At 47.3% G+C, this 14,324-nt stretch overlaps 1 protein-coding gene across 1 annotated transcript in view; it reads left to right on the forward strand.

Moving 5' to 3' along the window:
• Positions 1 to 14,324, forward strand: part of LOC111152666 (ADAM metallopeptidase with thrombospondin type 1 motif 17) — a 323,596-nt gene that overhangs the window by 124,246 nt on the left and 185,026 nt on the right. Inside the window, exon 8 of the mRNA XM_022511219.1 lies at positions 10,348 to 10,453. Coding sequence (XP_022366927.1) covers positions 10,348 to 10,453 — 106 coding nt within the window. The remainder of the gene's footprint in view (positions 1 to 10,347; positions 10,454 to 14,324) is intronic.

Consider the following 14,324-nt stretch of genomic DNA (forward strand, 5'->3'; position numbering starts at 1 on the left):
TGGCCTCTAATCTTGGTCATTCCCACATTGCTGAATCAGGCCCATACTTTCCTATTTCACATCTCTTTATATAAAATTTAAGTGGAGTCTCACTTACACATAGAGTATATCTAAGTGCACCACTCAGCAGATCTTTCTGGATGGAGTACCCTGCCTGACCACAGCCCAAATCCAGAAATAAGACAGTCCTTGCCTCTGGGAAGACTCACGTGTGCCCCTTTGGTGTCTGTTCCCCGAAGAATCACCAGACCTGACTTTTTCAGTCACTCAGTGAATTACTCTAACAGGAACCTCTTTGCCATCACCACCCGAGTCAGGCACTGGAGTTCGTCAACCAAGCGGATGCCCCTCCCTGGGCCCCATCTCAGTCACGGCCCCTCTCCTCCCACACGTAACCACTGTCTGGACGTCTGCATCGACATCTCCAGTGTCTCCTGGCTGGTGCTCTTGTAATTTTTGAATGAGTCAAGGTGAAAAGAACAGCAGCGTTTGTGTTTCCCAGCTTGCTGAACTTGGCCCTGGGCACACAGAATGCCCGTTGCTGCTGGTTCCGCTTTTATTGAGATTCACTGAACAGAAACAGCAGCACAGCTCCCTTTCCCTTGCGTGGCAGAAATTCGGAGGCCTGCTGGATGCCTGGTAAAGCTTGCAGGTTCCCACACAGACCCAGAAGGGTCGGTTCCCTAGCTCCCCGTCCCCTTTTCCAGGTGTTCTTTGCAATTCCTTGGGGATTTGAAGAGAGGTTTTTAGCCTCCTAGTCTTCAGACCTAGGACTGTGTAACCTTTACAAGCCTTATCGGAAACTGACTCTTCTCTTGAAGTCTACACCTGTGAGCTTTTCGAGAGCATTTTGTAGGGATGGGGAACTTTCCAGATGCCGATAGACGTGGGTCTGCATTGGGCACAACGTTGTCTTCCCATTTCTCTCGTTTCCCCAGATGGGGAGCCCAGCTCTAACTCACCTGGGCTCCCCACTGCCAAATGACTGCCATGTCACCTCTGTCTCCAAGTGCCACTGGTTGAGGTGTTTCGACTTTGAAATACAGAGCCAGAGATACTTCTCTGACTCCTTGCATTCCACCCTGGGACTTCTCTACCAAGCATTTTTGCTGTTTCAGCCAGATGGCCCATACAACTTTCCAGACTGGTTCCCTGTTATGAAGCTATGCCCTAAAAATGGTGAGCCTGGTCCCACAGCCTGTGGGGCAGCTCTGGTGTCGTCTAGCACATGAGGATGCCAGGCTCCTGTGGCCACTGTCTTTGTCCATTACTCATGTGAGCAAGCGGAACAGACAGCTCTTCCAGTCTGTATCTAGGTAAGGCTCTGGGTGTACTAGTCCATTCAGGCTACTGTAACAAAATACCCCATACTGGGTGGCTTATCCAGCGACATTTATTTTTCTCAGTTTTTCACGCTGGAAGTCCAAGGTCAAGATGCTCCTGGGGTAGATTTCTGGTGAAGCCACTCTTCCTGACTTGTACAGCCATCTTCTCGCTGGGCCCTCACATGAGCTCTCTGTGCATGCATGGGAGAGAGATCTCTGGCGTCTCTTCCTCTTCTTCTGAGGACACCACTCATATCAGGTTTGATCCCCATCCTGATGGCTTCACTTGAACTGAATTATATCCTGAAGGAACCTATCTCTGAATACGGTCACACTGGGGGATAGGGCTTCAGCCTGTGAATTTGGCGGGACACAACACAGTCCTCCACACTGGGCACAATGAAAATGTGTGTAGTCCCTCCTACCAGCCACCCATCATTTCGCTTTCTTCCGGGCACTGGCTAATGGCACGATTTAGCTGCCCCCCCCCCCCGCCTCTGCCTGCAGGCTCTCAAACAAGTTCAAACAGAATTGTTGACAGACTGTAATTCATGCCCATCCTCTGGCCGCAGAAGGGCTGGGAACGTGCTCTTCTTTCCAAGGACCCCTGGATTCACTCTCAGACCCCTTTGGAGATATCTGGCCCTGAGGAAGCCTCAGATGTCTCTTTTTCCACATGGAGGAGGTATTTTTAGACAAAACACCTCCCCTGTCCTCTCAGCCTCACCCCCACCTAAAACCCCAACTTCCCAGAGGGAGAGGGAGAGCCTGCTAACCTACCAGTCAAGGGGACAGGTGGCGAGAGAGGAGGACAAAGGAGTCTTAAAGTTGTTGAAGCGACTGTCAAAGCCCCTTGTAAAATTATTGACAAAAACAAACTGTAAGCAATGCCATCCATGCAAAAACACGAATGCGTTCCAGCTTTTGAAATTTGTCTCTGTCCGTTCCTGTGGGAGTGTGGGCATCGGCCTCCTAGCGCCAGCTTCCAGGAAGACTGTTGTGTCACGTGCCCGGGATCACGTCCACACGCTCCCTCTGCGTGCGCACACGCAGAGGCACGCACGCATGCGCAGGAGAGAACGCAGTGTTACGGAGGTGCAGAAGTCGAGCAGGCTTCTGAGGCAGTCACGCTTTTGGAGCGGCAGATGCGGGAAGGCCGGTTTGTGCTCGTCTTGCGTTCGGGGAGCATATGCGAGTGCTCAGAGGGCTTTTGAAGGGAGCTCATAGGCTTCCAGCTCCTGCGGCACTCGCAGGTGCTGCGGGCAAACGCTCCCGCTTGAGGAGCTAGCCGAGGTCCCGGGTGCCCGGAAGAGCTGGCCGACTGAACGGAAGTGAGGATGAGGGCATGGCTGAGGGGGTGGGGGGGGGGGTGTTCCGAAATAACGGGTGACGTACAGCGGGAGGCCGCAGGGGATTCGGTGCCAAAGCTCCAGCTTCGGTCTCCACTGTCCGCTCTCCTGAGAAGCTGTCTGTGGGCTCAGCTCCCTGGGGAACCAAGTTGTGTCGTAGAGACCCTGGCGCCCAGCCTGCAGGCTCAGCGCCTGATTTACAGCATCTCTTCTCGCGGTGCCACCGGCCTCCCTGGCTTTCTGCTGGATGTCGTTCTCAGAGCTGTGTTTCTTCCCTCTAGGCCTGCGTGGCTTTTATTCGACTTGGGATCCCACACCTGGCTCGATGCCATCATATACAGGGAGTCAGGAAACACTTGATAGGAAGTGTTTGTTCAAGTAAGAGATCTTTAAGAATGTCCGGACAGACTGCCCTCCGATGTCCTGAGGTGTACCTGCTGGGGGCCCTTCCGGGTGGGTGTCCAGGCCTGTTTCAGAACCCCTTAGCTGCTGTGGGCTCTTCCGAGGAGAGGCGTCTTGCTTATTTGAGGAACGTTAAGTCTACTCCCTGGAATTCCCCTCTCATGTGCTGGGCCCCACCGGGACAGAAGTGCCATCTTGCCTGGAGGGTGGGAAATCTGCAGGACCTCTCTGTGCACTTGGCTCATGTCGGTCGTGGTCTGTTGAGTATCAAGTTCTTTCTCTTCCCTCCCCTGTCTCAGCGTGTTTGGGATTTCAAAGAATGCAGTAAAGTGTTGGGATAAACTTTTTTGCTCCAAACTTGTAAATTACGGGGAAAGTTGACTCCTACACTTAACACTTACTGAACTCATCAGAATGTTGCAGGAGCTGTGGCTCCAGCCCTGGGACCCTCCAGTCCTTTCTGGGGACTTGGCTGTGTGATTCCCTTACCGGGAGTTGTGGTGGCATCTCTTCCCCAAACCCTGGGTCCTGGAGGCATTGGGGAAAACTAGAGTGTGGTTTTCCTTGACTCTGACCATAATCAGGAAACCCCTATCTCAAAGAAGCAGGTGTTGTGACATTTGGACGGGTTCAGCAACTTTGCCTGTGACACAGAGGCTGCTGGGCAGATTAGCAGAAAGCTACGGTGCAGGGAGAAGGCTGGGAAGCTTCCTTGGGATGTGTCAGCACAATTATTGCCTGTTTTGGTGACGCCCCACCTCCCCACCTCACTCCCAGCCCCCGCACAGCTATTCTTATGTTCCAGGGATGGTGACTGCATCCATGAATACACTGGCATGGGCATCGCCCCCCCCCCCCCGCCACTTATGCCTTTGATGTTATACCCAAGAAGGCTTTGCCTATCCCAGTATCAGAAAGACTTATTCTTCTGTTATCTTCTAAGCATTTTATAGTTCTAGATCTTACATCTAGCTTTTCGATCCATTTGGAGTTAATCTGGGGGGTACCATATAAAGAAGGGGGTCTGACATCAATCTGAAATCCCAAACACGCTGGGACAGGGGAGGGAAGAGAAAGAACTTGATACTCTTCAGCATGTGGCTTTCCAGTTGTTACAGTACCATTTGTTGAAAAAACTCTTTTTCTCCTCTCTCTGGGTGGTCTCGGGACCCTGGCTGAAAAATCGATTGGCTGTAAGTATGCAGGTTTATTTCTGGACTCCTGGTTCTGTCTAAATGTCTGTCTGTATGCAAGTCCTACATTACTTTGCCTACTCTAACTTTGTGTTAAGTTGCAAAATCAGGAATGTTGAACTCTTCAGTGATCAGACTTGAAACCTTTACCTTGCCCACTTACTACTTCCTTTAGCCTCAAGGAAGTTGCTGGGTTTTTCAGGTCATCAGTGTTCTGCTTAGTAAAAGGTGTTAGGTACTGTAGCTTTGAATTACAGTGGCAGCTTCTACAATACTCCTGTTTAGGAGAGAGCCGGTGCCCCTCTTTGACCATGGCTCCCACCCTTTGTTCATGGTGTAGGAATAAAGATCTTGGCTAACTCCTCTTCTGTAACTGACACCCAGCGATCCAGAAAACAAGAAGCAGGGAAACTGGAGGTGGAATTGCCAAGGCAAGAGTAGGTCTGGAAGAGCTTATCCAGCTGTGCTTCTGGGAGATAGGGGCACTGAGTTGTGACAGAGAGCTGCAGATAGGGCCAGATCTGGAAGGTGGTGCTCCTCAGTCCCCAGCTAGGGCACCATGCCACTCAGGCCACCTCTCCTGCCAGCCTTCCAGAGCCTTCTATCCCAGTTTGTGATAAGCTGCACCTGTTCTTCAGCAGAGGTTCTGTCCACTGTGTGTAGGGCTCGATCCCACGACCCTGCATTGTGACCCAAGCCAAAACCAAAAGCTGGATGCTCAACTGACTGAGTCACCCAGGTGTTCTCAAATAATTTAGGTAATACAGAGTTAAGAAATGTATGTAACACTTAAATGTAGACAGTTAAATGTAGAATTTCCTTATTGCACCTATTAAGGACTCCATTGTGTCTGATAATAGGACATAATTTTAAGAATATGGTCCGTTGTCATTCAAGGATTCTGTGTATGTGAATTTGCCTACTCGCTAAAATTTATTTGTAACTCTAAAATCAATGTTTATAGTGCTTATGTGGTCATTTGCAGATGTGTGCAGAGAAGCAAAATGTTTGAGTTACCAAAGAGGCTTGCTAGCAGATGAGTTTGAACAAGGGGACACTTTGTCTTCTCATTTCAACTCTCATACTGTAAAAAAAAAAAAAAAAAAAAAAAAAGTCCTTTTCTTGGTCTTCTGGTGCCATATTTTTTACATTTTTGTGCTTGTTTTTGGATGATTTTGTTTTTACAGTGGCTTTCAGGAATAGTGCTTAAGTTCTGTCTTGTGTTCTAAAAAGCACAGAAGGGCTGCAGTTTGTCTTACAGAGAAAAATACAAGATTAAGCTTCATTTAGGCATGAGTTATAGGATTGTTGGCCATGAATTCAAAGTTAATGAATCAACAATATATATTAACGTGTCTTTAAACAGGAACTCACATAAAACAAGGTTACATATTAGTCAGTTGACAAAGGTATTGTGACCAGAGGCTTACAGGAACCTACTCCTGTATGTCCCCTAGGAGTGGTGTTTCCGTATTTGAGAGTTTCGTGTTCATAGTGCCTTTTTAGAATCTAAATCCCAGAGATAATGAGAATTGACCATAGTTCTTTATCATTGTCACACCCTAGACTCTAAGACATTTGCTTCTAAATGCTGTTTGCAAATTCAGATCATACCTCCAATCACTTAGGGAAGTTTACATCAGCGTGAGGTCATGTCCACAAGGCTGAATGTGCAACTCTGTTTCAATCACTGTGACTGCCAAGTGAAGAGCTATAAGTTGCTATCTTGTAATTGGCAGCATGGTGTCCCAGTGATAACCATTATGGTGTTAGTACTTTGAGCAGTTGGTAGGAGAAACTCGACCATTTTTTTCAGAGGCAGAGTCCAAGAAGGTATGAGTAATGGCCAATAAGGCCAACAGCTGCAAACTGTTTACATGTGACAATTTGCTGGATAAATCAGAGTTTATACAGTTGTGTGTTGTTTATTCCTTAATCTAGAAAGGATATGGTCAACTCTTGAGTTTAAGAATTATGTGCTTATATCATGCAGTTTTCTACTGAAAAAGAAAATAATTAAACTTCTTCACCCAATTTCCTCTCCAAAATTGCAGTCCTACCAAGGAAAGGAAGAGAAGGGAGAATGTCCACACTGAGTTGACATGGCTGGGAAGATGGGTTAGGAGACTTTGGCTTTTCTAAATGAATCTGATAGACTTCTCTAGGCATCAGAAAAAGTATCTTTACATCTCTTCATTTTTATTGTTGGCATTTTGGATTTTTTTTTTTAAGATTTATGTTTTTATTTTAGAGAAAGAGAGCTCATGAGCAGGAGGGGCAGAGGGAGAGGGAGAGAGAATCTCAAGCAGACCCCGTGCTCAGCTCAGAGTCCGACACAGGGCTTGATCTCACAACCTCAAGATCATGCCCTGAGCCGGAACCAAGAGTCAGATCCTCAACGAACTGTGCCATTAGCAGAGGTAACTGCTAATATTGTTGCACATATCCCTTGAGTCTTTTTTATTTTTAATTTAAAAAAGCTTGGACTTAAATGCCTAAAACCTTTATTTTATCCCACCCACATCTCTGCATAAGAACACGTTAAGATTTATGAAAATCTTTGAAACCCACAAAGATGACTCTTTGTTCTTGGTCACCAAAGCGTTGGTGAGGGAGGCTCAGGGTTTACCTGGAGGAGCACCGGTATTAGAGAGAGTCCTGTTTTTGCACCTGGGTCTGGCTTGGTCAGCCATAAAATTGGTTACTGGGCCTCCATTTCCCTATGTGTAAAATGGGGCCAGTAACCATATCCACCAGATAAGGGAGGGTCACGCATTCCGAGTTGTGCTTACCCCTAGAGGGGATCCCAGTAAATGCCAGTTGCCTTTCTGTTTCCCTTTTTGTTCCAAGGAGCTCTGCAAATATGTGGAATTGATGTTTTTAACATTTCAAAAATAAGTTCTATGTTGCTTTTCTTCCCTTTTTGGTGAAGAATTGTAAATCATGGAAGCTAAAGACATGGAAAACACCATTCTAGGGTCTTACTGTAGGTGTAGGGAATTCTGGTGCAATAGGAAGTTCCCTCTGGTGCCACAGCCTCAGCCTCCCCTCCCCACTGCTCCTCCATTCTTTCCAGGGAACAGGGAATAGTGGTGGGCTTTGTTTCTCCTTGAAGCTCATGGCTCAATTGCCGCTTTTTGCCTGCAGCTCTTACTTTTACCACAACCTGGGATTTTCTCCAGACTTTGTGAATTGTAGGCATTTCCACACCATGGGTCCTAAAGCCTCCAGGCTCCTGCACTCCATCTTGGGGGCCATCTTCTCTTACACACTTTGCCTTGCTTGCTTTCCTGACCAGGTTGTGCATGATTGGAATACATCATTCAAAGCACTAGATCTTAATCCACCTCCATGTGTGAGAACATTTCTCCTAAATAAACTGATCCTTTGTTTTCTCCTTTAAAAAAAAAAATCCTCTGTGTCTTGGAAAAATTAAAATGCAATTATTGGAAGGCTCTTTGTTTAGCTGTTTTCCTAATGTTGCGTGTTACCTAATTACAGTGGAAACTCAGGCCTGCCGGCTCCGGGTGCTGGGAGCGGCAGGGGCCAGGAACGTGTTCGTGTGGCTTCGAAGTCTGCTGGTTCAGCAGCCACTCTTGGGACGGCAAGCTCAGCACAGCTGGCTTCAGATGTCTCCCTTCCCCATTCACCAGATGGCTTTTCCCCGGGGGGGGGGGGTTGTGCACCTCTGATTGTTCTTATTGATTCATTGACCCAGGATGCTGCAGCCCCCAGGCCGGGAGAGGCCTGCTGGGTGTGCATTTGAGTGTGTGTGTGTGTGTTGCACGCACATACCATCAGTGCTGTGTAGAAACATTCCACCTACTCACTGCTGGACTTGGTGCAGCAACCCACAAAGCATTTTTAAACAAAACCAGAATAATGACCTTGAAGGCACCAAGAAGCCGGATCATGTACTTTCTGGTTGTCATTTTTCTACTTCCAATGTCTGCTTTGCTGGATTATGATGTCCACGTGCAAAAAAAAACACATCTTGAGGCCAACTAACATTTCTTTTTCTTTTTTTTTTTTTTTTTCGTTTTCTCTCTCTCCCTCTGTTTCTCTCTCTTTTTTTTTCCTTAATTCTTCAACCTTGGCCAAGCACGTTGCATATTCCCAAATAAAAATCGACATGCGCCGTGGTGCCGGCTTGGTGTGCCGACTCTGAGCTCAGCCCCAGAGCAGGATCTCCCTGCAGAGTAGAGCCCAGGTCAAGGGTGCTCTGCCTCTTAGGACTCCTGGGGGGGGCCGTTGGGAGGAAGGAGGGAGTGTCCTGTGTGAGGCTGAGGGCCACCTCCATTTGGATTTGTGTCAACAAGGAGGATAGTTTCGCTTTTGGGAAGCAAGGAAAGAGGTTCATTTTTTTAATTAACTTCCCCTGTCCATTTTCCTCCACTTTCCACCAACTCCTTCCCTCCCTCCCCAGTTCCTGTGCCTGCAAGGCTGGTGTCTGCTCCTGAGACACCTGGTGCGCATTAGTGAAAGGGGCCCCCGCTAAACGGGGCAGCATGCAACTTGCGGGGGGCATGGCATCGTGGGTGGAAAATGGGCGCCTCTCATGCCGGTGGCCACAGTTCCTCTCAGGGCACAGCACTGATGGGGAGAGTCTGGCTGAGACAGCCTTTATCCACCTAGTCACCAGGTATCCCTGGGTGGCACATGCTTGGCTGTGGGGCCAGTGGAGCCACAGCCCACCCCAGAGCCCTTGTGAACTCACAGCAAGGGGAGACTTGAGCCGCTGCCAGTGTGCTCCATGCCAGCCGCCCGGGGCCACCACCCACTCATGTGTCTCATGCTGTATGAAGGGGTCAGAGGCTACAGTTCCTGGGGAGTACAGGAGCTTCCCGTCCTCACACGGGTTCCGTCCCAAGCCCTGGGAGGGGGTGGGGGCCCGTGGACTCCTGGTGTTGAGATAAACCCCGCGTCATTGAGAAGCACCTGGGTAGTGAGGGATGCCTGTCTGGGTGCAGAGACAGCAGGAGCTAACAGGGAACGTGGAGAGCTACCGTGGGGAGTGGCAGCTGCAGACACATGGCTGTCCCTCAGACATGGCGGGCCAAAGCCCTCTTGTTGTTCACACATGCCTTTCTGCCAGGGTAACCTCTGTCCCCTAGAAAACTCCCCTCCATCCTCCAGAGGCTGGCAGCCTCCTGTCCCTCGCTTACACCCTTCCCCTGAGTCTGGCTTCCAGCCGGGGGCCTGGGTTCGGTTCTTGTCTCAGCGGCCAAGGGACCCCAGTCAGGTGTGTATGGAGATGAGTGAGTTGGTCCGTGGGGCTCAGCATCACTGATGACTCCTCTTCCAAGGTGTTCTCTCTCTCTCTCTCTCTCTCTCTCTCTCTCTCTCTCTCTCTCTCTCCCTCTCTCCCTCCCTCCCAGTCTCATTCTCTCTGGAAGGCTCCTGAAACATTTTTTCTGAATATCATGCACAGCCTTCCCTGGCCTGCTTTCTGTGAGTCTAGTGGCTCCTAGGTGCCCTGCTCCCACCCTGAGGGTACTGGTCCTGCAGGGCTCGGACTGGGAGGAGGGAAAGAAGGTGACAGGGGTGCAGAACTTAAGGAGGAATCCCCTTTCTCTCTGGGTGTGCAAGCACAGGGTCAGTTCTGGGGAGGGGAACCCTCCTTCAGCTTTTCACGCTGGCGGCCTTGCCTCGCTGGCCTCACCTCGTCCCCACCCTGGATGTTGAAGTTGGAGAGCATCCCACCACCACACACCACTCCAACTCACCTTTCCCTGCAGAGCCTTGGTCTCCCTTTGTCACCGCCAGCCTGGGTAATTACGATGAAATGAGATAATGCGTGCAAATACGGCACATTGCCTAACACCTACTAGATGCTTGGGAGATCTGCGTGGTGGTTATTATTATTATTAATGCTTTGTCGCTGAATCCCAAAGCAGTAGACACCAGCCCATCCTCCGCAGGAGCTCTGGAATGACGGCTCCAGCCCCATGGCCACAGTACCATTCTAGTCTGCCCCTCCCCTCTCCGTCTTGAGTGATGTTGACCTTATGGACTGGCCTAGCAAGGTCAGGGCCTCCCACATTCTGAAGAGGATGTGTTTTTGTGTCTCTGCTGCAGGAATTGCTTACTTAGGAGGCGTGTGCAGTGCTAAGAGGAAATGTGTGCTTGCGGAAGACAATGGTCTCAATTTGGCCTTTACCATCGCTCATGAGCTGGGCCACAAGTAAGTATCAGACTCTGTATTGTTCTGCCTTTTCCAATTCCTTCCTGAATATATGTATGCATATATATATTCTGAAACATATGTATTTATGTATACATATACATATATATATATATATATATTTTTTTTTTTTTTTTTTTCCCTTGAATTCCAAAAGTTCTGAAACAGTGCTGCTCTTTGCCTTTGCTTCTTCTGTAACACAGACGTAGGCCAGCAGGCCTGGGTCTCGGTCCTTCAGGGAGCCCAGAAAGATTACTGACCAGATGATCTGAGACTTGAAATGTTCATTTCATGTTCATGTCTCTTCTTAGTGCATACAGTCTAGAGCAAAGAGGTTTGTGTCAGAATGTCTTCTTTGGTTGCATTTCCTTTCCTGGACCAGCATGATCTTTGATTCACTCTGTTGTTCAGATAATGGGATTATTTTCATACTGTTGACTTTCTATTTCCTTGAGAGCCGGTTTCCAATGAAGTCCAACTGTCTTAAGGCAGAATGTCAGTGTCTTAGTTTAAAAGACTTATCAGCTGCTGCCTTTGTCCATGGAAATTCTTCCCCAGAGGAGGGAAGAGCCATAAAACCTCAGAGCCCAAAGATGTTGTGGGAAGGATCTAAGGCAGCCTCCCGGATTTTCAGAGGAGGGAAAAGAAGGTCAGAGGGGTTGAGTGGCTGGCCCAAGATTGAGATCACCTGCAGGAAATCTCAGGTGGCGGGAAGCCAGCCGACCCTAAAACTGTGGCTTGAGGGTTTACTACTTCTCCTGCAGTAGGTGTCTGTTTTGTATTTCTCTGAGGGGGAAAAAAACTGTGGTATGACTCCATAAGAACTTAAAAAATAAATACTTAAATTGAGGCAGTCAGAGCATGCAGAACAATAGGAAAATTTATACCGGGTTGGGTAGAACAAAATTAAATAGAAGTCTAGTTCTTGGCGAAAAAACATAAAGTGTTTCCTAATGACCTATTGAGTATGATGCGCGGGACCCTAAATGTGAGCTCAACCTTCTGCAAAACTAAAGTCGGTCTGTAAGGAGAAGCACAAAATCAGTTTCCTCTAAGGTTAGCTGTATCTGTGGCTTTATTTGTATTTTTTGGTCTTGTTTTCTCTGGTCCCATTCTATTTTTTTCACTCTCGTAGATGGGTTTGGTTGTTACCTTTTTTGTGCCTACTGAGTATCATGATGTGAGCAGAGCAAATGATAATAATCCTGTGTGTATTTCCTGGGATTAAGGCAGAAATAACATGTCATCGACTAAAAGAAGCAAAATGAGTAGTTGTCTCTAAGTACACAATTCTTTTATCTCAACAGTATTTTTTAAATATTGGCAACAGCCCTTTGCCCATACTTTTTTTTTGCCTATACTACTAGGAAATAATTTTTAAAAATTAATCGTAATCAAATATGTATTCATATTTCTGATTTGCTAAACACACACACACACACACACACACACACTCAAAGCTGCAGTGGAAAGTGGTTGCTGAGAGAAAAACGTAAATCAGTATGGCTTTGGCAAACATCCTCTCTTCTCTTCTTTGCGCCAAAGGTCCCACCGGGCCCATCCTGGTTCCTCAGAATCAAGGACCTAGTGGTCTTGAGAATGCAGTTGTCAAAACATTTTCCAACATGTGGGTTGTTGTGGACTTTTGGATGCATCTGTTTATATGAACTGCAAGATTCCATGTAGTCTTCAGTGCCAGGGCCCACGCTGGAGTGCTCTTTGCACCCATGTGTGAGCACACACGTGCCGCACAGAGGCCTTTCTCCTTGGACGTGAAGAGCACGGGGGGCCATTTTCTCCCCGCTGACCTGTGCGATTGTGCAGGGCCGCTGGCATTCCAGTGCAGGAGGGCTGCAGGAATGAATGGGGAGATTCAGTCCGACTCCAGTAGCCTTTAGCTACAGTCTGCTTCAGTTTCTTGGAGGGCCCTTTATAGCTTGCTGTTGCGCTCTAATTACCTACGAAAACAAACACCTAATTGTTCATCAAAGCCAATAAATTCTGCAAGCATTTGGCCTTGCCCCTAGTTGGGCGATTATAGTTTTCCCCGGGAAGTCTGTTGTCACTGATTATTTGCGAGCAATGGGAAGCAGGTCTCTGAGGGACGAAGCCACAGTCTCTGCATCTGCAGACCCTTCTGACCAGTTGGGCTCAGAGCCCCAGGCAAGGCTGTGTGGGGGCTTAACAAGAGGGATCAGCCTGTAGTCCTAGTGAAGCCACTTGCCAGGCTGCTTCACAGATCTGAAGCCTGTAGGCGGCTGCCTGTTGGAACAGAGTGGAGTCATTTAACTCCTTAAGTTAAATTAAGTATGTTCTTTAAGTACATGTGCACTAAGAAAGGATGGGAAGGTATTCTCGGAGGACCTGAGCACTGGTCTATGCTCTTCAAGAAAATTTCTCAGTGAAAGCTTTAGAAAATGAAAAAGAGTACCCTTCTATGTACCTCACCCATTGGTCCCTAAAATTTAATACTGATAAAGTGAAACTTCTCTTCTGAAAGTTGGGCGTGTGCCTTTGCCCCTGGGTGCTCCTAAGTATGGCCCTTCTGTTGCTTACCCACTGAACCTCATATAAGACTCTGTGCAAGCCATTACTCAAGCTCTGAATGTCAGGAGAAAAATTCACTTTCCATGTGAGGTACACGTTGCATTTATCAGACAGTGAGAGTCCTATACGTTAACCTGATTTTCTCCCTGCTTTGGCTGTCAGAAAACACAAAGGGAGTATCAAGCTCATTTTCCTCAGTTAACTCATCCAGATCCTGGAATTTTGTTTTTCCTCCCTCTTTCTGTATCTTTTTGTATGAATGATCATATTTTACATATTGTAGTTCAAAAATAATTTCTTTGGTACCATAAACTGTCTCTAATCCAATCTGCAATCATGTGGGTTTTAAGTTATGAATTAAATGGAAAATTCTTGCCATGGTAATATCAATAATTCTGCTTAGGACAGGAATTAATAATGTACTAATGATGTTTAAGTCAAATCAGATCTCATTTACCAACCACCTACTCTGTTAGATGCTGTGCAATCATTGTGCTATTGATCAGTTCTATGAGGTAGGTATTACTTAGCTTTTATTTAATAGATTAGGAAACTAGTATTACTTTTTAAAAATTTCTAGTCTCTACTTGAAATGATTTGGGATCACTTCTGTGATAATATACCCATACATCAGGGCTATTAAAGACCCATGTTCTAAGAGACAGAAATAAGAAGAAAACTTGTTATATATCGAAAAAACCAAGGTACTTTCAGATTTCTGCCAACCAAGGCAGAAAGGACAATCCATGGCATCCTAGTTGCAGAAGAAAGCCAGTGTATCAGCAAGAGGGACTTCCCTAGGAAATTCAAGTACCTCAGCTACGATCAACAGCTTTCTGATTACCTGAGAAAGAAAAAGTGGGAAAGACTGCAGCTCCAGCTTTGGACAGGTCTGAAGGATTTGCTGCTCCTGGTGGGAGTCAAGGTGGAGAACGTGGGAGGTTCTATGTATGTTTCTGCTGGGAGGATGAGTTGGCTCCAAGCAGAAGCCATGATAACAGTGACTTTGAGGTTTTCTTTTTCTTTTCTTTTTCTTTTTTTTTTTTTTTTTTTTAGCATTTGTTTATTTGAGAAAGAGAGGGGTTGGAGGGCAAAGGCAAAGAGAGAGAAAGTCTTCAACAGACTCCTCTTTGAGCGCAGAGCCAGCCGTGGGGTTCTGTCTCACTCCCTCGAGATCATGACCCAAGCCAAAGCCAAGAGTAGAACACTTCATTGACTGAGCCACCCAGCCACTCTGACTTTGAGGTTTTCTGATGAGACTTCATGGCTTATTTGCCTGCTTGGGGTGAAAGATTGCCTGTCTCCTTCAGTAGTGTGCATTTGG

The sequence above is a fragment of the Enhydra lutris genome, unplaced genomic scaffold (genome assembly GCF_002288905.1).
Source record: "Enhydra lutris kenyoni isolate GAN:26980312 unplaced genomic scaffold, ASM228890v2 scaffoldscaffold29, whole genome shotgun sequence".
NCBI lineage: Eukaryota > Metazoa > Chordata > Mammalia > Carnivora > Mustelidae > Enhydra > Enhydra lutris.